This window comes from Thunnus albacares, chromosome 1, assembly GCF_914725855.1.
Source record: "Thunnus albacares chromosome 1, fThuAlb1.1, whole genome shotgun sequence".
NCBI classification, from domain to species: Eukaryota; Metazoa; Chordata; class Actinopteri; order Scombriformes; family Scombridae; genus Thunnus; species Thunnus albacares.
The window spans coordinates 9,937,940-9,960,570 of record NC_058106.1 but is presented as its reverse complement, the minus strand read 5'-3'; the positions used below and the strand labels follow the sequence as shown (position 1 = coordinate 9,960,570).

Here is a 22,631-nt window from a genome sequence, read left to right as displayed (position 1 = left end):
AAGTGTATTTCCCAAAATGTCAAACTCTTCCTTTAGCCAATTTAAGCCAGTAATTTCTTGGCCAAAATGAAACATAAATAAAATTAATTAAATCATATATGTACAAGCCTCATGATCCTATATTTTGTCTCGAAATTTTTTATTTTTACCATCAGTATCACTTTAAATTCTTTGCATTATCTATTTGAGTACTTTAACTTATCCTTAATTTCTCTCTTTTTATTATTTATGTATTTTTATTATGAACTGCCATGCAAGGAAGGGTGGAACAGGAAGTAGGTTGGGGTTCATAGGAGGCATAGTTGATTGTAATGTCTATACTCCTGACATTGTTGTTTTTACGCTGCCCAAAACAATAAAAAGATTATTAAAAAAAGAAAAGAAAAGAAAAGAAAAGAAAAGAAAATAAGGGGAGTTAGTTGACTGGAAAGGTTATTAAAAGTGTTTGTGTGGGAGAAAGTAGACCTCGTTCTTCCTCCGTTGTTCCTCATTCTTCCATCACACACAAAACCTCAGAATCCGCAGACCAGATTTCCAACTAAACCTGATGATGATGCAGCATCTCACCACTTCATTGTGACACTTTGTAAACTACCCTGCTTGTTTCATCATGCATGATTCCTGGAACCACTGACTAGCTTTTAATGAAACGAAAGCGAATGATTCATTTTCCCACTTCATACCAACTACTGTTGTTTTCGGTCAAAACAGGATGGGTTTGTAAAGACTCTGTCATTATGGGGCAGGAACTTTTATTGTGGAACACGCAGGGTGCAAAATTAACTTTTTTGTCTACCGGCCAAATTTAACCAGCCGCTCAATAGATTACCATTGTTTTTTGGGCTGGTGAGTGAAGCAAATCTACCAGCCACTCACATATTTGACCAGCATTTGGCTGGTGGCTGTTGCTAATTTTGTGCCCTGGGAACATGTGTACTGTTTTGCTTGTTTCAAGAAGATTAAAAGCAGGATTTCAAGATCTTGTGTGTGTGTCTCAGGGCTGACAAAGCTCTCCCAGCGGTCTCTGGCCTCTGTGACCTCGTCCAGGCTCAGTGTCACTGCAGGAATGTGGCATCTCTGACCCTCTGAGCTGCTTTCTATGACAGACGCACATGTGATCTGCTCTGTCCAAATCTACAGGGATCTGGAGGTTTGGTATCCTACCTGACAGACAACAATGATCGGAGAACATGTGTGCGGAGGAGACGGGGAGGGATGGACAGACGAGCTATGTTTCCAGCTATATTTCTATGCAAACAACTGCAAGTAAATGTTTAAAATGTTGCCATAAATAAAATTTATTTTCCATCAGCTTGGTTGAAGTGAATCCATGGTTTCTTGATCACTAAAACAGAGCTCCATAAAGAAAAAACATCTACCTTATAAGCCAGGTATTGAACAGTATTGATCTGTCATGTCAAGCTATACATATTTCTTCCTATGTGGCGCAGGGATATTCTACAGATGGCATTTCAAGGTCTGTAATGTTTCAAACCAAGAATGTCTTTGTTACCAGATGTTGATGCCGCCTGCCCACACTGTGAAAGTATTTGGAAAACCACAGGAAATATCATAATATTACTATTTATCAGACCAATGTGTTTCCATCATTATTCATTGTATAATTTTTTGGCATCAAACATTGGCAAAAAATAAGTGGATGAAAAACCAGAATTGGCCTGGCAGAATGTACTGTATCACATCACTATTTGTGTGTGACACAGAATGAAGCTGACATCCCTCCCCCCCCCCCCCCTTTGTTGATACCAATAAAATACACTTAAGCTTAATCAATTAATTAAATAAATGGCAGCATAGCCAGAGAGAAACAAAAGTGACTGTCGGTCTGTCACAGAGATAAGGGAAAGAGGGTTAACAGGGACCAAAGTGGGATGTGTAAGAGCCAGATATGGGTGAGTGAAAGCAGCTAAGCAGTGAGGTCAAGCTAACGAAAGGTCTCTCAAAACGATGTGTCTGGTTGAGTTTTCATGCCAGACAGGAAAACTGTTTTAAGGAGGATCATTTACCAAAAATCTCACCAGAGAATGTCACTGAAGCTCAAAGTTATGGACTGATAAGACCAAGAAGGTCTTCCAAGTCTTCTAAATGGCCTTGTGACTGCCTTGATTTTGGAAAATCCTTGGGATATTGCAAGATTTATAACTGTTTTCAGTTGTAACTCCCCAAGCTGTTACACTCCACACCTCCATTATTCTCTATTTTCAATCTTGTTTCATGAGACAAACCTTCATGCATCTAGGCACATGCACCCCGCCGGGCTTCTTGACTTCAAACAATAGTACAACAACAATGTCGTTCCAGTCTGTTATCAATTGGCTGGTGATTTGTTTTGTTGAGGTATTGACAATGACAGTGCAGCAATAAAAGGGCCCAAAAGAGCTAATCTGGAGCAGATTTTACGCAAAACAGAGAAGAAAGAAAAACAGCTATTGTGCTTGTCCAGAGGGCCATTCAGGTGCGCACTAATCAGAAAAAGATGGAAGGTGATGACTGGAGTTTTTGGGGAGGTTCGACGGGTCTACAGCTCGACAAAGACAATTATACCTCCATTAAACACAGGAAGCGTAACTCAAAGGGCCTCGTAAAAGATTTCTCTGAGAAAACGAAGACGGAGGACAGCGTTAAGTGCTTCTCAGTGTAATGAAACAGCACTCAAAAGTGGTATAGCTGCTGAAAGAATCTTGTGTCAACTCCAAGTGTGAGAAAAATGAACAGGTTACAGTTCCCACAGCTTCAGGTTTGTTGATCACCGTCCAAAGTACACAGAGAGAAAACGCCAAAGGGAAAAAGAGAGTGATAGTTTGAATAGGATGCCCCTGCGGATTTCTGGATGCAATGTAAACAATCCGTATGCGGATCGCGTTCGGTCTGAACGTGCTGCCCTTATGTGTGAGCCGGCTATTTCTTTCTACTTGGCGATAGCAGAGGTTTCACCACGTATTTTAACGTTTCAAGCTCACAAGCTGCTTGAGAGGGCAAGGAATTAGTTTGTTGTCTGTGTCAGTGATGAGGACTGAGCTGAAGACAGAGCTGTCAGTGCCTCAGTAAAGTCCTCTCTGCATGATAAACAGTAGACTGCTGGAAGAGGGAATTCAATCACCAGAACACACACACACACGCAATACACACAATATGTGCATATTGTATATGTACACACATACATTTATATTTATCAAATGTCATCGCACTCAATACCACCAGACATCTACAAAGTCGGGCTGCACTTATCCACTGTTTTGTACACACACATTTACAAGCATAAAGGATGATCTCATTTATGTGCACCTGTGCTCACACACATGCAGACAGACACACACATAAAAATGTGGAAGTATTCAGTCCAGACATCTACCAAGCATAACAGCATACACATGGACCCATGCACAAACACACTCACATACTCCCTCACATATGTCCAAACACACAACACACACCGATGGAGGCATCTGGTCCTTGTTGCCTGTTTCAGACCAAAATCAAATCACCTCTTTCCATTCTTCAGTGAGAAGTTTCCTGCTGTTTGACATGACTGGTTTTAGCACCTAATTACACCGTTTACTGTTTGTCCGTTTTTGTATTAATCCTATGACTGGAGGACAAGCCTACCGGGTCTGCTGATGAAATGTAAGGTGCATGGATTATATTATCATTGAGCGATGATAACTTTGTGTGCTAACAGCACATTTTTCAGAAAGGGAGAGAAAAATACACCAGGGTTTTAACAATCCATAAGGACTGTAAGGGATGATGAAATTCACTCAACACATGAAAGTGCACATTTTCAATTCAAGACAAAAAAGCTACAACATGATAATTGCGGTGGGAGGTTTCTTTTTTTTCAGCGACAGCAGTGATATAATGGCTTGTTTTATGGCTTGTAAGAGGGGGACCTCTGACTGCAGATCCCAGCAGGCCCTGAGCGTTAAACCCTGCAGTGTTGGAGCCACACACCAACATACAGCACATGGAAGTGAGAGAATGTTAAAATACACACACACATGCCTGCTTCTCATCACCTGCTATAGAAAGCAGCCTGCTGTCTTTACAACCAGACACAGATGAACAACACTTCAATGATGTGATACATTCTGTCAGTTCCGCTCCCTCTCTCTGCATCTGTCTCTCAGCACAGTAATAAAGAGATGCAGACCGTTAAGCCTTGTTTATACTCGCGTGAGACATCGTGGTGCGGACCTCCACAGATGGCGCGTGAGCTATTAGCATGAACAAAGGCGTTAATGCTCAACGCGTTGTTTGTTGCAGTATTCTCCGAAACACCAGGGGGTGTACAAACAAAATGTTCTGTGTTACGTATAAGTGTTACAAAAACGACTGGCAGTTCGGTTTCTGGCGTGTTGAAGGCAAGTTCATTGCGGTTGGAAAAATAAGACTAGCTGGCAGTGGGTTGTGTGCGGGGCTTACCTCCGGTCAGCAACAGTAGCTAGCTCCAACCAGGAGCTCCCCACGAGTGGCAAGTTCAAGTTTTTTTCGTTGGTGGTGGTTGGTCCCAAAATTAAACAAAGCTGGGGGTAGTCGTAGTTGGCTTGCAGATTTCATGGCTAAGGACAAAAAGTTATTCTGGTGTCGAGTCTCATTCTCACAGCTGTTCAGTGTCAAAATCACTACTGAATGCTGTTATCCAGAAGCCTTATCACACCTGGGCCACTGGGTTAATTGATAAGCCCTGCCCACTACCAGCCAGCCAAAAAGCCAGAAGGAACTACTAATGATTACTTAAGAGCGTACTGCTCAACCTAACAATAAGCAAGAAGTCAACGAGTGTTACTGGAAAAACATCATTATCCTAAGAACTTTCAAGGTCCCATCTGAGTACAGTTCTTAGATTCTGAGCTTCGAAATGTGACATGTAACTTAAATATACAAACAAATATTGTGCTTTTTAAATATATCAACTCACTAGTATAATTCCACATTCAAATGGTCATGAATATTTAAAGAACTTGATTTTGACAAAAAAAAAAAAAAAGAGTTGGATAGAACCTCATGATTTAAAGCTCACATAGTACATCGGTAGCCCTATATGAAGGACACTGGAGTCAATTCTCATTTATATGCTACTTTAACTTGCTACTGTACAAATATGCTAATGAAATAATGTGTAATAATTCTTCATTTCGCTGGACACAGTCATTAGGAAAGGCTGTTTGAACTAGTGAGGTGTTTTTTTTTTGTTTGTGAAATAAGCCACACACACAAACATTGTAAATACAAAAGTGTTTATTTAAAAACACACACATATTTGTATTGTTTCCACACATGTAAATCAAAAATAATAACAAAACTATGTACAAAAGAGCAGCTTTATACCATTGGGAAGTCCCTCTCAGCAGTGTGTGCTTAGTTACAAATCAGAGGCACATGACAACTTGTGGGGCTTTCGCACTCGACACGAAAGATGCGATGACAGCATTTTTGGCACTCGCACCATCACGCCAGGTATACTGCGTCGAGCATAAATCTAGCTTTAGCTGTCCACTTCATTGCCACAAATATATGGTAACCAGTATGGTACAAGAACTTAAATACAACTAAAACAAGAATAATTAAAGGGTACGTTTGCACTCAACTTTTTTGTCTTTTATCATTTGTCTTTCTGTGAGTATAAATACAGAATTAGCCCCTTTACCAACAGACATTATATTACTTACTGCTAACTGTAGCTGGCTAGCGGTAGCCATCTTTATTGGATGCTACATCAACAGGTTCACTGCCCAGAGTAGCAATAATGTTAGCTTACATAAAGTTGCTCTCAGCTTGTGTTCAGAAGTAGTTGGGTAGGGATTTGACTTTCAAAACTCTGTTATGTAATTGTTTAACACTGTTCATGTTTTTTTTGGCACAGGTGTACCTAATAAAGTAGCCAGTGAGTGTATTTGTGCCTTTTCTCGCTCTTGTCTGTCTGAACATGCCTCCCCAATTTCCCACAAGGTAGCTATTCAGACTAAACAGCACTGCTGCATTAAAGGAAATTTACTGTCTGTTTGTGTGTGTGGAGCACATAATCTGTATTTTATACTACGACCACGAAACATTTGCAGTGAATGCAAATATACTCACATATTTATAAAACAGCTGATGTCTCTGATTTAAAGAGGAAAACAAAAAGGTAGAGTGGAAAAGAAGACAGAGACAGAGTTATAGACATAGGAGGAAGAGTGAAGGTGAGTCATAGAACAAATGAGAGAGAGAGAAAGAGAGACAGCATGTACGGACTGGAAAGAGATGGAAAAACAAGTGAAAACAGGAGACAGCAATGTAAAACTCCAGGGAGGAGGAGGGAAAAGGCAAAGGAAAAGCAAAAGCGAGAGGGTGCAGAAAGGATGGAGATGTGTGGGGATGAGAGACGGTAGAGATAATAGAGAAAGTGACAGTAATGGAAAATATGACAGTAATGCATGCAGAAAGAATGAGAGGAAATAGTTTGAGTGAATGTCATGTCAGTGTCTACAGAGTGGAGCTGCTGAACGTCTGATCCACCGACAGTTAGTGGAACCTCTGTCAGCATCCCACCACATGTACTCATCGAGGTGGGGAGCCAATTACAGGAGAGAGAGAGAAAAACACTCAGCAACTTCCCTCCCTGCTCTGATTTCCCCTTCTTGCTCTTTTTATAGTCCTTTACATGGTTTTCCAGGCAAATCCCCCACTGAGGAGAGCGTTCGGCCTGCCAGGGTGCAGCTTTATTTCATTTGGATCAAAAAATACCTTCGCTTCCAAATCCCCCCAACTCCCCCCCTTACTTTACTTTCTTTCCTTGTCTCCATCTGCCACCTTCCTGTCCCTCTCACTGCTATGTATATTTTTCATTTATTGTACTGTTTTTTATTTATATATATATATATATATATATATATATATATATATATATATATATATATATATATAGTGATTTAATATGCTCAATGATCCTGATCTGCTCTGGCCCATTTGCGATGAACAGTATGAAATGTAAAACATGGATCATTGAGCACAAAAGTGCATCAGATGGAATTATTTTAAGTTTTCCATAGTCCTATTATAAGAACTATTTAATTTATAGTTTTACAAAGAATATATCAAACAAATATCTTTGCATCTCCCCTGCACAAGTCTGAAACTTAAGTGAACCCACATGAGCGGCACCCCAACGCTGAGAAACTGCAGATGCAGTAGATGGATTTGTTTTTTTGACAACTTTGCCATAGCGCAGAAGCAAGTTCTCTTTTTATTCATCTCTCCTGCTGTTATTCCACTTTCTGTAGTTCTTTGTGTTCAAAGTGTTAGATTACAATCAGAGAAACATGCATCTGAGTAGATTCAGCTTTTCCATTTGGGAATGATAGGCATTCATTGTTGAATAAGAACCCCATACAGCAGCTTACCACATCATGTTTTTCTTCACTTACTGGGATGCTATGTATGTCTCTGGCTTTGTCTTTATCTTTTCTGTTTACTCTTTAAATATCTTGCTAGTCTCAATGACTGTCTTGTCAGTGTTTGCTTAGCTGGACAACTCATTACCTCAGTTTATTCTTTATCTAATCTGCTGTGTTGCTGCATGTCTCTGAGCTGATGATGATTTTGTGGTCTTTTTTATGCACTTTATGCTGCATGAGAACAGCTCTCAGTAGGCTTGTTTTTTCACATAAGTTTTCAACTTAGTGATGCATCACTACTACTCAACTTAGTGATGCATCACTAACACTGGGGTTTCACAAGGATGTGTGGTGTGTGAGTGTGTTTATGGTGGGAAGCTTAGCAGCTTTTAAAGTATTTGCAGAGACCAGGCAGAGTTGAGGTGAAAGCCAAGTCTCATTCCATAAATCCAGCAGGAAACAAAGGAGATGAGAGGGAGCTTAAGACTTAGAGATAACCCTGTTTTATCTGTTGCCCTGCAATGAAGGTGTCAAAGAGCAATGTTCACATGTTCTCACACATATGCATCACATACACCAGACATACAGGGATCTTAGCCATCGATCCTGCTATCCTCACTCACATATGTCAGTAGGTTCATCAATCATCATGTCAATGAGTCAGTCAACAAATAAGTTAGTGTGTTTGTTATTCAGTCATCCAGTCTGAAAGAGTTTTGAAGTCAGGATGTCATTCACCCTGCAGCAGACTCTGTGTCTCCCAGCTCAGTGTTATTTCAGAGGTTTAACAGCTGAAATTCTACACATCCTCATCTCTCAGAGGGACCATGACACCAGAGATGCTCCCTTGTGTGGCCTCATCCTACCACATCCCAGAGCAGTCCAAAGAGGTGGAATTAACAGCACAAGTAGAGGATGCTGGTGTTCAGGTCAAACTAAAATGATAATTAATGACTAAAAACTACATTTCATTATTAAGAATGTGTGTTTGTCAAATAAGTAAAAAAAAAAAAGACAAGATAAACTTCTCACCATCAACCTGACTGACCTTATCTGGTTAGCACAAAGCTCTAACAGCTTCTGTAATTATGCGCACTTCAAAACAACACATGGCATGTATGACACAGATTGTTTATTCCATTTGACCTGACCTCAACCCCAGCATTAATACTCAGGCTACTAGATGGAGGCCTGGTTTCTGTCTCTCCAGAGCAAAACAGATAGAACTAGAAAGATGAAGATGGAGTCCAGGCCTGGAACTAAGTCAGTCTCAGTCGGGTTTCAGTAATGAACACTTTCAATGTTGCTGGGTGATACACAGGACAACTGTGCGTGGGTGGTGGGGGTTGAATTTGTACTAGGTGCTTGAGAATGAATCAGTCTCTCTTATAAATTACTTTGAGAGTTTCCATCCATGGGAAAAAGGTCTGTAATATTGTCACCTCTTTCTTAATGACCAAAAAACAAAAAGAAAAATACAGAACTTTTGCTTGTTCAAATTATACTACAAACATGCGCTGTGGCATGACCTTCATTACCACTGGTGTCTGCTCTACAGACATTTAGGCATGGCTTGTACAACAAGCAAAGGCTTTAGGTCTTAAGAGAAGAGATAAGACAAGTGATGCATGGTCATCAGCAAACAAACAGCTAACTTTAAATAAACCTTTTAAGAAGGAATTCAGATTGCATAAAACACCAAGCAAAGTCCAAAGCTGTGGCCCACGAACTCATCCCACTACTTAGTGAAACGAGAAAATCCAGACTCAAAAAGGAAGTGCAAAATGGAAGCTTATGTGGTGATGACTTCATATTTCTGGGTACACAAAACACAAAATGAGTTTGCAACTAAGAGTTTTCAAGCTTCTGATTGGCCGAGTTGTATGCTTAAAATGAGATTTCATAAGATACTTAAATGGCATAAATGAAACACGGGATGTATTGACGACCGTACATTTCAAATCATCAATGCAGAATGTGAGAGACACACCTGGCCACACTGCTAAAAATATGAATGAAATAAATCTCTTTTTGTTTATTGTTGTTTGTTATTTATTTCTGTTACCTTTTGCAATAAAAGTTTGTACACTTGAAAATTTGCAAAGGCGTCACCACAGAAATGTAGGTTTGCCTGAGACGACCACTTCAGGGTAAGAGGAGTTTGGATTGTTCTGGTTGAAGAGTGTTTTTGCTTTACTTTGGCTTCTACAAAAACATTCTATTTTTTATGTGGAAAATGTGTGGGCATTCTTCCAGTTTGCCATTTGTTGCAGAATTATTGCAGTTTTAGGGTATAATTACAAGATCTTGAAGAGCATGGTTTAATCACACAAGCATGGTGGAGATGAGAGGTTTGACTCTTTTTTACTAACTCACGTTTTTCAAATCAAGTCACTCACTAAAGAAATTCAGGTTTTCAAGTCACTGAGTCAGTCAGTAAATGCTAACATCAGCATGCTAACATGCTCATAATGACAATGCCAGCATGCTAATGTTGAGCAGTTAGAATGTTTATCATGTTAACTGTCTTAGTTTATCATGCTAGCATTTGCTAATTAGCCCTAAATACAAATACAAGCCAAAACACTGTCTTTAGTTTTACAGGTATTCAGTCAGGAAACAAAGAGTTAAGGGGTCACCAAAGCTACTACAACTCATCCTGTGGAGACCATTAATGTCTGTACCAAATTTCATAGCAATCCATCCAACAGTTATCCAGACATTACACATAAAAACCACAAATGCCAAACTCATGGTGTCATTGTAGTATAAAACCAGGTCGTTGGGAGTCATTGTCTGAAAACCATCAATGACTGTACAAATTTTTGTTCTAATCTATCCTCTATATGTTGAGATATTTTACTGCATAAGTGAAATCTTACCTGGTGATGGGTGAAAAGTTAGGGGATCATCATCCTCTGGTACATATAAATGTGTGTATCAAATTTTATGACCCTCCACTCGATAGTTGTTGAGGTATTTCCTCCTAGACCAAAGTGATTGATCAACCGACATCCCCTTCCCTAGAGCAACATTGTTCTAGGGAAAACTATCTTGGGTGGATCATTTTTGTAATAAAATGGATTTTCTGGACACATGTGTATTGTTTCAAACAATGGAAATCACATGAGGACACTCGTCCAAACTGCATTTTGGCAACAGAAAGAGGAAACTGAATGCAGCTACAGTTTATCTGATGTGGACACAATCCACATGAGACGCATGTGAATGCCAGGTGTAAAGGGGCCTTCCTGCCTTCCGACCTACAGTCGGCACGCTATTACATGTTCAGAGGCAAACCCTGCATGAGTAGTATAATGAGTCAAGACAGGAAATGGTTGTGGTTATAATCTATGGTTGAATTCAACTAAACCTCATTTCTACATGGGTTAGCAGTAGGATTTTGGATGCAGTGGAAAATAGATTTGGTTTTCTGTTCATCCATTTCAACAATGTCTGGTGATGACGGTAAAGATGTAGTTAAGTCAAGCACAGCTACATTTGTGACTATATCTGTGGACTGAAGTGAAGGTTTTCAAACAAATAAAACAGATGGATAGTAAATTCGAAAGCAAAAATGCATGAAAGGGGCCAACAGTGTAATGATATCAGAGACCCCCGCAAAGGCGCTTCAGAGAAGAATATTCAGCCAAAAAGACCAAAAGATTGTGTGACTCAGCCTTGAGATATTCTCGCAGGCACAGTCCAGAAACTGAGTTGCACTGTTTTCATCTGACCACATGCACTGCAATTCATTGTACTCCAGACATGTGTTTGTGGAGGAGAGTAAGGAGGAGAAAGTAAAATGGAAGAATTACAGCTGGACTATTTTCATTATCGATTAATCTGCTGATTATTTTCCTGCTTTATCGATAAACCATTTGGTCTATAAAATGACAAAATAAAATGAAAGTATAGTTCCCGCTTTACTACTTAATTTGTCTTAAACACCATAACATATTTCTTTAGTCATTTAATATGGATATGATTTCCAGCAAAAGAAATAAAGAGTGAGTATCTAAATATTTAAGGAGAGGACTCTCCATTAAATTAAAGGATAGGTTTACAATTTTCCAAGTCTGTCTTAAAACAATATTCAGGTGCCCAAATGAGCATTGACATAGGTTTTTCATTCCTCCTGTTCATACAGGCCATTAGAGGATCCCTTCATAAATGTAAGTGATGGGGCCAAAATCCACAGACCTCCTTCTGTGCAAAATGTATTTAAAAGGTGATCTGAAGCTAATATGATCCTTCAGCCATCCAAATTAGACAAATCAAGAAGGTATCTTTCAACATTACAGTTTTTTTGTGCCAAAGTCTCTCTTTTTGTTACTATACTACCAAGACAGACTTGAAAACATGTGAACCCATCCTTTAAATATTTTGTTTGCATAGCTGGCAAACTCTTCTGTTTTCTTGTGTTCAGAGGCTGTTTGAGTTGTTTCCCCTCTCTGGATATCCCACATACTCAAATGTAGTTGTTGGGATGGCACTGATTATTGGTTTTTGACCTGTTTACTGAAAATTCAAACATGATTTTGCTTGGCAGAGGTACTGAACATCAGAGATACAGTTTCAGTCTCAATGTGTGGTTCTGTGACCCGTTCAGGTGAAGGAAACCAGCATACTAACCTACTTTTTAGCTCCAGACATTTCTCATTTCACTTTCTCCCATGACGTAAAACAAACAAATGTATTCTGTGCAAATGGGAAAAGTACAAAAGCTCACTTCCTCACAATATGCGCTAAAATCACTTTGTACAGGTACCCTCCACTCTGTCCTTCTGTGAGATGATACTGGAGATGATCACTGCGCATGAACAATGGAATACAAAACTCTAATGATCACATTGAACAAGATGGATCATTGTAGCAATAAAAGTAGCAGAAAGTATGGAAATAATAAACATTAGTCATCTCAATGACAATTATCATCATCACTCACTGAGATCAGAGCCTGAGCTCACGTACTGTAGCGTGATGTTATGGGTGTTATCTGCTGCAGTAATGAGCCATGCAGGGTATTTAAACTAGAACAACATGCCAATCAAGAGAAAGGATGGTTTCTAGTTTAGTGAAGCCAATCAGTCCTGTCAGAATAGGACCCAACAGCTGAGAGTGTTTAGAGAGTACGCTTCAGAGAGGAGCAGAAAATTAACTCTCATCATCTAAAAACCTGCTATAACTGCCAGCACAGACAATACAGACACAATTTATGTGGACTCATACATAAACATGCAAGCTCACACACACTCACATCACTCAGAATCTGGGTACGAACCATGTATATTTGGCTTGGCACGGCTGAAATCTGACCTCCAGCAAAGACAGAAAAAGAACACGAAATGGGCAGAACAATAGAAATGTAGAAATCGAGCTGATTCACCCTCATCGCTGTGAAAACCACAGATGAGGGGCCGGCTGGTCTTTGTTTGGATGGTGAGAGCAGCAAGGGTTTACTTCTGCACAACACCACAAAACCCCTCTGAGACAGAGACATTACATTTTGATTTTTGGCATTTAGCAAACACTGTCAATCCACAGCAAAACACAATCAGTGACGAAGATGATGGGGAGAACGAGAAGATCAGCAACATTATAAGCATTCTTATTCAATGAATGGTGGATTCTGATCACAGTGGCCTGATAAAACTTTGTAAATTTAAGTATTTTCTAAATTAAAAGTTTCTGAAATATAGTCAAGCTTTCTAAAACATTAGATGATCCATCATGAGTTTTCTCACTGAGTCAAGAAAGCACTCATGCTAACTGCAACCATAATTTAAGCACCATAAGTACCATAATTTGCTTCACTGTTTTGATAGCAACTAAGCCCACTTTCTTTAAGAAGGTGTGAGTTTTTCCAAATGGTTAACATGTCATCTTGAATCAAAACTATAAATATTACTTCTTCCCAGATTATTTGAGTAGGAGAGAGACGTGCCAGGTGAAGAAATAAGAGAAGAGAAGTAGAAGTGATTGGAAAATGTGCAGCTTGTCTGGACACAGCAGAGCTCTGGGTAATGGTCAGACTGTTAGACTGACCAGGTCTGGGTCAAATACAGTTTAATAATTGCAGTCCCAGATGTTCTCAGTCACAGATTATTTATTCTTGGGTATGAACTTTTTTATGGCTTGATTTCTGTTGTTCTGAAGGTGGAGCATGAAGCAATTGACACCAATTGTCCAATCACATAAGTAACTAAGCACAGCAGGCCAAACGTTTGCATTTCTCTACAGGTGTTGCACTTTGCATGGGTCGTCTTTCCAAAACCAAGAACACAAGAGAAAATGTGTAAGAAAAGCACTAAACAGCGTATTATTCTGCTCTATAAACCAGTAGTATGTGATTGTTAGCATGTCCGGCTAACTAACTTACTACCTACAGTATTGACCAAGCATTACTTACAGCCAAGGAGCATATCATTAACTTGTTACATAAGTCAAGGGGTTACAGGTTACAGGTATTACTAATAACTAACACATTGACCGTGTAGTATTTCCCCACTGTGTGGAGGCTGATCCTGAATGCTACTACATCAGAGTGTAGGCTCTTAGCAGCTGTGTCCTGCTCTATATTGGATTTGGGGAACTTTGCACACCTGCAACCCAGACTCATTATATGAGATATTATTTGGCTGTGGCTCAGGAGGTAGAGCGGGTCTAATCGGAAGATCGGCGGTTCGATTCTCGGCTCGTCCAGTCCACATGTCGATGTGTCCTTGGGCAAGACACTTAACCCCAAATTGCTCCTGATGGCTGTGCCATCAGTGTGTGGATGTGTATGAATGATTAGATTTCCACTGATGGGCAGGTTGGGACCTTGCATGGTAGCCCCTGTACCATTCAGCATATGAATGTGTGTGAATGGGTGAATGTGATTCGTAGTGTAAAAGCGCTTTGAGTGGTCAGAAGACTAGAAAGGCGCTATACGAGTACAGTCCATTTACCATTTACCATTTACATTTACCAAACAAATTGGTTATTCCTCGTCCTAAAAACCTTTTCTCATGTAACATTATAAGTGAAAACATACTGTGAATGGAAGTTGCAGTATGTTGGAACCAAATAACTGTCTGATCTTACATTTGTCCATGTTATGGGAGTAATACTGAGACAAACTATTTCTACACTGCAAAACAGTAACAACGTTTCTTTATTTAGCTCCATGTCTGCTACATAGATCGTCAGCTGGTGATGAAGCTCACGCAGCTTTAGCCTCAGTCTTCTAACACAACGTTGTGTATGCAGCCAGCCATCAAATGCATATTTAAGACGCCTTTTATAAGATTCCTCTAGTAAAGCTGGAAATATTAAAAAGTCAGGCAGAGACCGTTAACATTGGCTTAAATATCTAGCATACTACAGGTAAACAAATCTGCTAGCAATGTTGCCATTTTAGCTGTCAAAAGAGATGGTTGCCCACTAGAAATGAGAAGCCTGCTTTTGTCTACCTCTGTCTGCAATCAAGGAAGAATTGTTTAAAAAAAATCACCAGTCAATTGAGAGCTGAGAGTTAAATCTGATCGTTGTAAAGTGCACATGTGCCGTGCAAGAACAGAAAGCTTGACAAGCGTTGCGGTGGGGCTTAGCAAACATTCAGTTCAGTTACTAAAGTATCTGGGGAATTTTGCTCAGTAAAACCTAGTAGCCTAACCTCTCTGGAACATTTATAGTAAAAAAAAACATATTTCACTCAGTTATACCCATAAACCTGCTTTATGAAACAGGCTGCAGACCAACAATAAGGAGTAAACATCCGTAAAAAGTACAACTTACTTAAACCTTCAGTCTGTCTAAACAGATGGAAATATGTGATGACAGCTTCATCAGCTCTGCCTAACACACTGCTCTTATTGAAACTGAACTGAAAATAATATTTACAGTACAGTACTGTACAGACACAATGGATCAATCTGGTTGCCCCTGAGTTATTTGCAAAATCAATTTGATTCAGGTCTGTGCTGAACTGCCTTGAGAAACATGGCAAGGAAAATACAACCTCATCTAATCCGTCTCCTCCAGTACCACACATCTCTTGTAGAGCCAGAAATTAAACAAGACACAGAGCCTGTTACGGTCTATCCTTGACAGTAAACAGATCAGATGTTCTGGCCTCACACCAGACCTGGTGCCTCATTTATTAAAGGATCTTCTTACGCCAACAACAGAATCCAAGCCAAAGTTTGGCTTCAGAAGAAAGTTATCTAAACGTCAAAATGAGTGATTTACATTAGTTTTCTCCTGCTGTATGATGTATCATGAGCTGAAAGCCTTACATCCTACCATAAAGTCTTCATTGAATTCATTTATTTCCCACTGGATTTATTTCACTGGATTTTTGATTTGATAGTAAAACCAAATTTAGCGTTGATAATCATCTCACTGTGAAGAGTTTGCTGTCCCTGTCCTCCTCAGAGCAATAAAAATAACTAATCATATCATCTCCTGTCAGACTACTTCTACTTTTTAGGTTATAATGCAGGGCCTAACTCCCTGAGGGGGATGCCTTCCCTAAATGTTTTAGCTCTGGACTCAAGCTGAGAAAGTTCATGTTCTGTTTTACTGTCACAGAGCCAGGCTGGTGGAATTCAGTTTAGTACAGATGGAAACTACAGTATGAGGAAACTAACAACAATTTTGCTCAAAACTTACATTATTCTCTATTTTCAAAAAAGTGACACTCTTACAATCTGAAAAATAAAAAAATATTGATGGACAGGTTTATCCGGTTTTGGCCATGTTATTGTTATATAAACTGTGTTTTCATTATCAAAGGGACCCTTGAATCCAAGTAAGATAAGTGGTCATCTTGACATCTTTAAGGGTATTGCTGCTGTTGGTTGACAAATGACAACACTTACTGACTGGATTTTCAGATCATCATTCAGTCTCTGAATGATGATTTTCAGGAAATTCTTATTTTTCTCCCCCAAGTGGATATATTGAGTTTCCTAGAGGGGATATATTGTGTAGAGCTCCGGGAATGGCATGTCAGGGTGGTTTAGTGGTTACAGAAACCGTTCCATAACCCCAGAAAGCCTTAGGTTCAATCCTCCCCACGCAGCCACTTGCTCTGTCAAAGTGTCCTTGAGCAAATTACTGTTCTGGAAAAGACGGTCAGCTCAATAACAAAATATGAATGTATAATGTAATGCCCCAGTGTTTCACTCAGTGGCTCGGGCTCATTACACCCAAGAGGACCTGGTAGAAACCTGAGCTGTGAACTATCGGACAGTTTGGAGTCTTACCTGAAACAAGTGCTGTTCTTCCCCCCAGCTCTGACACAGGAGTACTCCACTGTCAAGATTTTATTATCTGGACACTCCGTCCTGAGAAAAGAGAGACATAAGACTGATGAGAACAAAGGCTGATATCTGACAGCTGCATCAAGGGATTAAGCCTCGCTCAACAGCACCTTGACGTGAATGACTAAAATCTTTCTCTTTATATCATTATACACATATGTGGCCTGACCAATACTGTACTTTTGAGACAATACTGGTATCGATATTTGAGAGAAACAATCAGATAGCAACATATCAGACAATATTCTTTATTGATTATTGTCTACATGTACATATAACGATCATTTTTGATAAGGATTCCTTAAATGTGCTTATTAAAGAACTCCAAGCAGGACATTATACAGTAGACATAAACTTGTCAGTGCTCTCTCTCGCGGACAAAATATGTAATGGAGACAGAGTTTCTAAATGACCTCTAACATACCTTTAGTATATCTATACTATAACTTCTTGTTATTTATCAACAGACATATAGGCCGATACCAATATCTGTGATAAGCTATATCAGCTGATATATCACCCTGGCTGATTTATTAATCTAGCTCTAAATCATACAGTAAGAAATGACATTAAATAACACACACTGTGAATTTCAAAGACTTAATCCAAACTAACAAGAAATATTAAAGCAGTTTGTCTAATTGTATTGATGTGAATTTCACAGACAGGGAAATATTAATATTACATTATATCATACACAGCCTATAGGCCTACTATAAAGCATTTTTAAGGTATGAACACAGCTAGTATATGTGTTTATGTATCTAGGAGGCCCATCAATCACAGCAGTGGATGATGTAATCCATCGTAACAGGATCTGATGAGTTTACACTAAACCTTGAAAACATAAATCTGAAGTAGGTCCTTGCAATTTTATACAAGGTGGTAAAAATAATACTGTTGGTTTATGATCTGGGGTTTATAACCTGCGTCTTTCCTTCAGAATATTGTGTGCATGTGCTCCACTAACATCCTCTACTCACCTCCTGACCTATTCTCTGAGGGGCACCTTAACAGCATCTGTCATGTTATGTCTGAGCACAAGTAACATTTGGCTCCCTGCACCGCGACCGATTCCAACCATTTGGAGTTTCCCTTTGCCTTTTTGCATTTCCTTGAAAATCACATTAGATTAGACGCGCTGCGCTGGTTCATCCAGGGGTCTGCTCTTTGACTGCCCGCTCACACAGTGTGTCGGAAAGAGTGAAAACCAATAAAGCACAGTCTAAACTTAATTATCGCTTTTGGTAGCGTGTGCTAATCTGAGAGTGAGGTAGCCTGCTTGTTTTCATCTTAAATTCAATACCGAAACAAACTTGATAATGTCTGATAACATCAGTGTAGTGGATGTTGCCAAAAGGTTTACAGCTGTTTTTTCTGACATAGCCTAAATCTTTTTTTTTTAATACTAGAAAACTAGTATTCATTGTGGTTCAAGATGAAAACGTACAAATTTATGTTGTTTTTGAAATTTTTGTTTTTGTTAAAGCTTTTCATTGAGTTTTGCGTCATGATGAAAAGCGACATTTTTAACCACAAAATCCCTGATAAAACTTATTATGGTTGAGCTTGACAGGGCTTCATCAGAACACTGCTGCTCATTCAGAAAAAAAATCAAGACATTTTTGGCTCAACAAATCATGTCCCTGATACCTACCTAGAGGTGTCCACTCCAAGCGTCGTCCTGATAGAGCTGGCACCAGATTCCCAAAGGAAAACAACACAGATAGCGCCAAATGGTAAAAGAGTCGCACCATAAAGTTGACCCATGTCCCCTTTGCGCTCCGGGACAGATGATCTGTTCAAGGAAAACGCCTTAACATAAAGCAAAACGCCAATGTTTTCATCTGTCAGTGGCCCGCGCTCGCAGTGGTATCAAAATATCAGAAATCCTTGTCCAGTATCCCGCAGAGGTGACGCACATGGAGCCTCTGGGATAATGACTGCTGCGCGGTGCGTCCGGAGCCCCGTCCTAACTTTTTACGCACTGAAGCAGAGACCCCTCAGAGAGCTACTGCAGGGTTCACAGCCCAGTGCGCTCTCACTAATCCCTCTGGATTTACATTCCTGCCTTTAAAGAAAAGACTTAAAGCGACTGAGGATACAGTCCACTGCGCATTTGTAGTAATGACGTATATATGATAATAATAATAATAATAATAATAATAATAATAATAATAATAATAATAATAATAATAATAACAATAGATGGCGCCCTAAATCCCCAAATTTCTTCTAGGTTTACTGTTAATTCAGACATTGGGGGGCGCTATTGAACGCTTTAGCAATGTCAGAGAAAAAAACAATGAAAGAATACATTTTAAAGTCCAAAATGCCCAAAGACTTAATTAACTGCAAAGCCAAACAGATAAGTTTATGAGTGTTTGAGACAAGTCCCAGATCTGCTATGTACAACAGAGCTACCAAAGCAGTATGACCATGTTTGGATTTAATTTTGGGAACAACCAACACAGCAGGGCTGTCTGGCTGGCAGAAGATTCAACATTTTGTCCAAAACCATTTAGTGATTTATAAACAAACAGTAGTATTTTAAAATTAGTTCTTTAACAGACTGAAATTCAGTGCAGAGATTTGACAATTGGAGTGGTTTGTTCTTAGTTAGGATTCAAATAGCAGCTGAATGAGCTGCAGCTGTCTGAAAGCTTTTTTAGTAAGACCAGAGAAAAAAGAACGTGTTATTGGTCCATTAATTCTGTAATGGTTGTCAATTTATCTGAATTCATTTATGAGTTTAATTTTGATCAGGGCACTTAATCAGGAAATAGGAGACCCGACTCATTTGATGATACAAGTATGTAAAAATGAGTGTCATCTGCATAATCATCACGGGAAAGGTGCTACACCTTTTTGGTGTGGCACCTGTTTTTGCCATTGTAGCCGCAGAGCTATGATACAATTTATTTCTGAACTCCCAATTGCGTCCAAAATTTGAGGACAACTGGAACAATTTTTCTCTGATCTTTTCAAAAATAAGGAACAAGCAGGCTGTTGCCATGACAATAAAAGGTATGATACAGTGCCAGTCAAAAGTTTGGACACTCATTCAAGAGTTTTTCAAACTAGGAAATAACACATATGGAATTATGTAGTAATCAAAAAAAGTGTTAAACAAATCAAAATATGTTTCATATTTTAGATTTCTTAAAGTGGGCACTGTTCCCTTTGATGACAGCTTTGCACACTCTTGACAATATCTTAACGAGCTTCATGAGGTCGTCACCTGGAATCCTTTTCCAACAGTGTTGAAGGAGTTCCCAATTATGCTGAGAACATGTTGACTGCTTTCCCTTTACTCTGCGGTCCAAGTCATCCTAAACCATCTCAGTTGGGTTTAGGTTGGGTGATTGTGGAGGCCAGGTCATGTGATGCAGCGCTCCATCACTCTCCTTCTTGGTCAAATAGCCCTTACATAGCCTGGAGGTGTGTTTTAGGTCATTGTCCTGGTGAAAAACAAACAATGGTCCCACTAAGCGTAAACCAGATGGGATGGCATGTTGCTGCAGAATATTGTGGTAGCCTGGTTGATTGTGCCTCGAAATCTGAATAAATCGCCAACAGTTTTACCAGCAAAGCCCCCCAAACCATCACTCCTCCTCCTCCATGCTTCACAGTCCATATACCCTCTTTGCGTCTCATAAAGACAGCGGTTGGAACCAAAAATCTCAAATTTCGACTCATCAGACCAAAGTACAGATTTCCACTGATCTAATGTCCATTCATTGTGTTTCTTGGCCCAAGCACTTCTCTTCTTCTTATTGGTGTTCCTCAGTAGTCGTTTCTTTGCAGCAATTCAAACATGAAGGCCTGATTCATGCAGTCTCCTCCCAACAGTTGATGTTGAGATGTATCTGCTACTTCAACTCTGGGAAGCGTGGATGTGGGCTCTAATCTGAGGTGCCATTAATTGGTGATTTCTGAGGCTGGTAACCCTAATGAACTTATCCTCGGCAGCAGAGGGAACTCTTGGTCTTCCTTTGCTGCTGACGGTCCTCATGAGAGCCAGTTTCATCATAGTGTTTAATGGTTTTTGCGTCAGCACTTCAAGAAACTTTCAGAGTTCTTGAAATTTACCACTTTAAGACTTTAAGACCGTCATGCCTTAAAGTAATGATGGACTGTTGTTTCTCTTTACTTGTACATTATACAATGTACATTAAAAAGGTAAGAAATTCCACCAATTAATTATTGATGAGGCGCACCTGTTCATTGAAAACCAATCAAGGTGATGACCTCGTGAAGCTTGTTAAGATATTGCCAATAGTGTGCAAAGCTGTCATCATGGCAAACAGTGCTTACTTTAAGGAATCTGAGATATGAAACATATTATGAGTTGTTTGACACTTTTTTGATTACTACATAATTCAATATGTGTTACTTCATAGTTTTGATGTATTCAGTATTGTTCTACAATGTAGAAAATAGTAAAAATAGAGAAAAACCAATAGAGTAGGTGTGTCCAAAGTATTGACTGGTAATGAACATCAAATGAGACAAAACGTGGTGTTTTCCTCTCATTGCAAAACATTAGTGGAACCACAAGCCCCAAGAAAGCATCAGAACAAGGAAGAACTGAAAGATGAGCTGATCTCAGGTAGTCAGTGCAGGTGTTTTCAAACTCACAGCCAATCAAATGGCAGAGGATTTACTGTGTGTTGCTGTCTCATGATCTGCTATGTTTCATGCACATTAGATAAAAAAAACTGTACACTTTTATACATATAAGTATACATTTCTTGTGATAAGACTGAGCTTCTCATTAGACTTACTGATGACTAGTGTATGTATTCAGTATGGTATTGTTTCCATCATTGTACTTTCTCTTGTGCCAGTTTTGATCTGTTTCATAATGGAAATACTTGCAAAAATGCAAGTTTTAAAATAAACAAGATAAACCTTATCTCAACGCACTAATCTGTCAAGTTTGGTTTGATAAATTGTCAAAAAGTGGCAGGAGGATGACTTGGACATAAATCTGAGTAAATTAAGAAGAAGGGGATAAAAATAGCCTCCATATAGAAGTCAGTTTGCTATACATGATAATTATCTGCTCATTATTGGTGTGTTTTTGTAATCATACTTGCAATCACAGCCTGATTACTGGAGCTTTAAATTAGCCATAGGCTTTTAGGGTTGAAATGCCCACACTGTTATCTGATTAACCCAGCACACCATGTACAGATTTTGTATTTTCACATTATTATGAAGAATTGCATGACGTGCATGAAACTCTAGAAAATTAATAGTCTCATGCGAGGCCTGCTAACTGTACATTTAAGTTTCACTTTATTAGTACTGAACAGAATATTCCTCATTCTTTCAGCAGCCTTTCATATGACTGTGAAATGAAAATGTCTGCGCTGGCCAGCTGAGAAGATACTCCTTATTTCTCTTCTTGACATTTGGTTAATATGAAATAATTTTAATAGAAAGTACTACAGAGTACTGTAGGAGAGTCATTGAAAGAAATCAGAGCCAAATTGCATTGCTCAACATTTTCTTCTTTCAGAACCTGATAAGGGGGAAAACCTAGAGCAATCCTGTAATAAATTTTAGTTGGATATTACACATATATCACTACAAATATTCAGGAATGTATAATACACTAATGATGTCATGAGAGCTAAAGAAAATTGCATAGTGTGTATGATAATTTGACACTGAGTATCACAACAAATTTCTACACTTAAGGGGATTTTTTTGTCCCTGAACATTACTGAAATATTATAGTAATTTTCCACTCAGGGTGACTTGGTTGCATTGTGCATTGCATGAGTTGCTGTGGGCAGTTTTTGATGAGTTCTTGAAAGATATAAAGGGCTGTTCAGTTGTTTTGGGAACAGGTCTGACCAATAGTCACCTCAGTAGAAAGTGCGGCGCAGTGGTCAGTGGATGGTCAGGCGAT

General features: G+C 39.2%; 1 protein-coding gene across 2 annotated transcripts in view; it reads right to left on the bottom strand.

Moving 5' to 3' along the window:
- The window catches only part of LOC122997035 (collagen and calcium-binding EGF domain-containing protein 1-like), a 38,098-nt gene extending 19,385 nt beyond the window's left edge, over positions 1-18,713 (bottom strand). Inside the window, exons 1-2 of one of the 2 annotated variants that reach the window (XM_044372979.1) lie at positions 18,366-18,713; positions 16,652-16,732 (exon numbers count right to left, since the gene is read on the bottom strand). In XM_044372979.1, the coding sequence (XP_044228914.1) occupies positions 16,652-16,732; positions 18,366-18,478 (194 nt within the window). In that variant the 5' untranslated portion in view covers positions 18,479-18,713. Of the gene's footprint in view, positions 1-16,651; positions 16,733-17,691; positions 17,897-18,365 lie in introns of those variants that run through there. The other variant, XM_044373066.1, reaches the window with a different exon arrangement.
- Between the last annotated feature and the right edge of the window lie 3,918 nt (positions 18,714-22,631).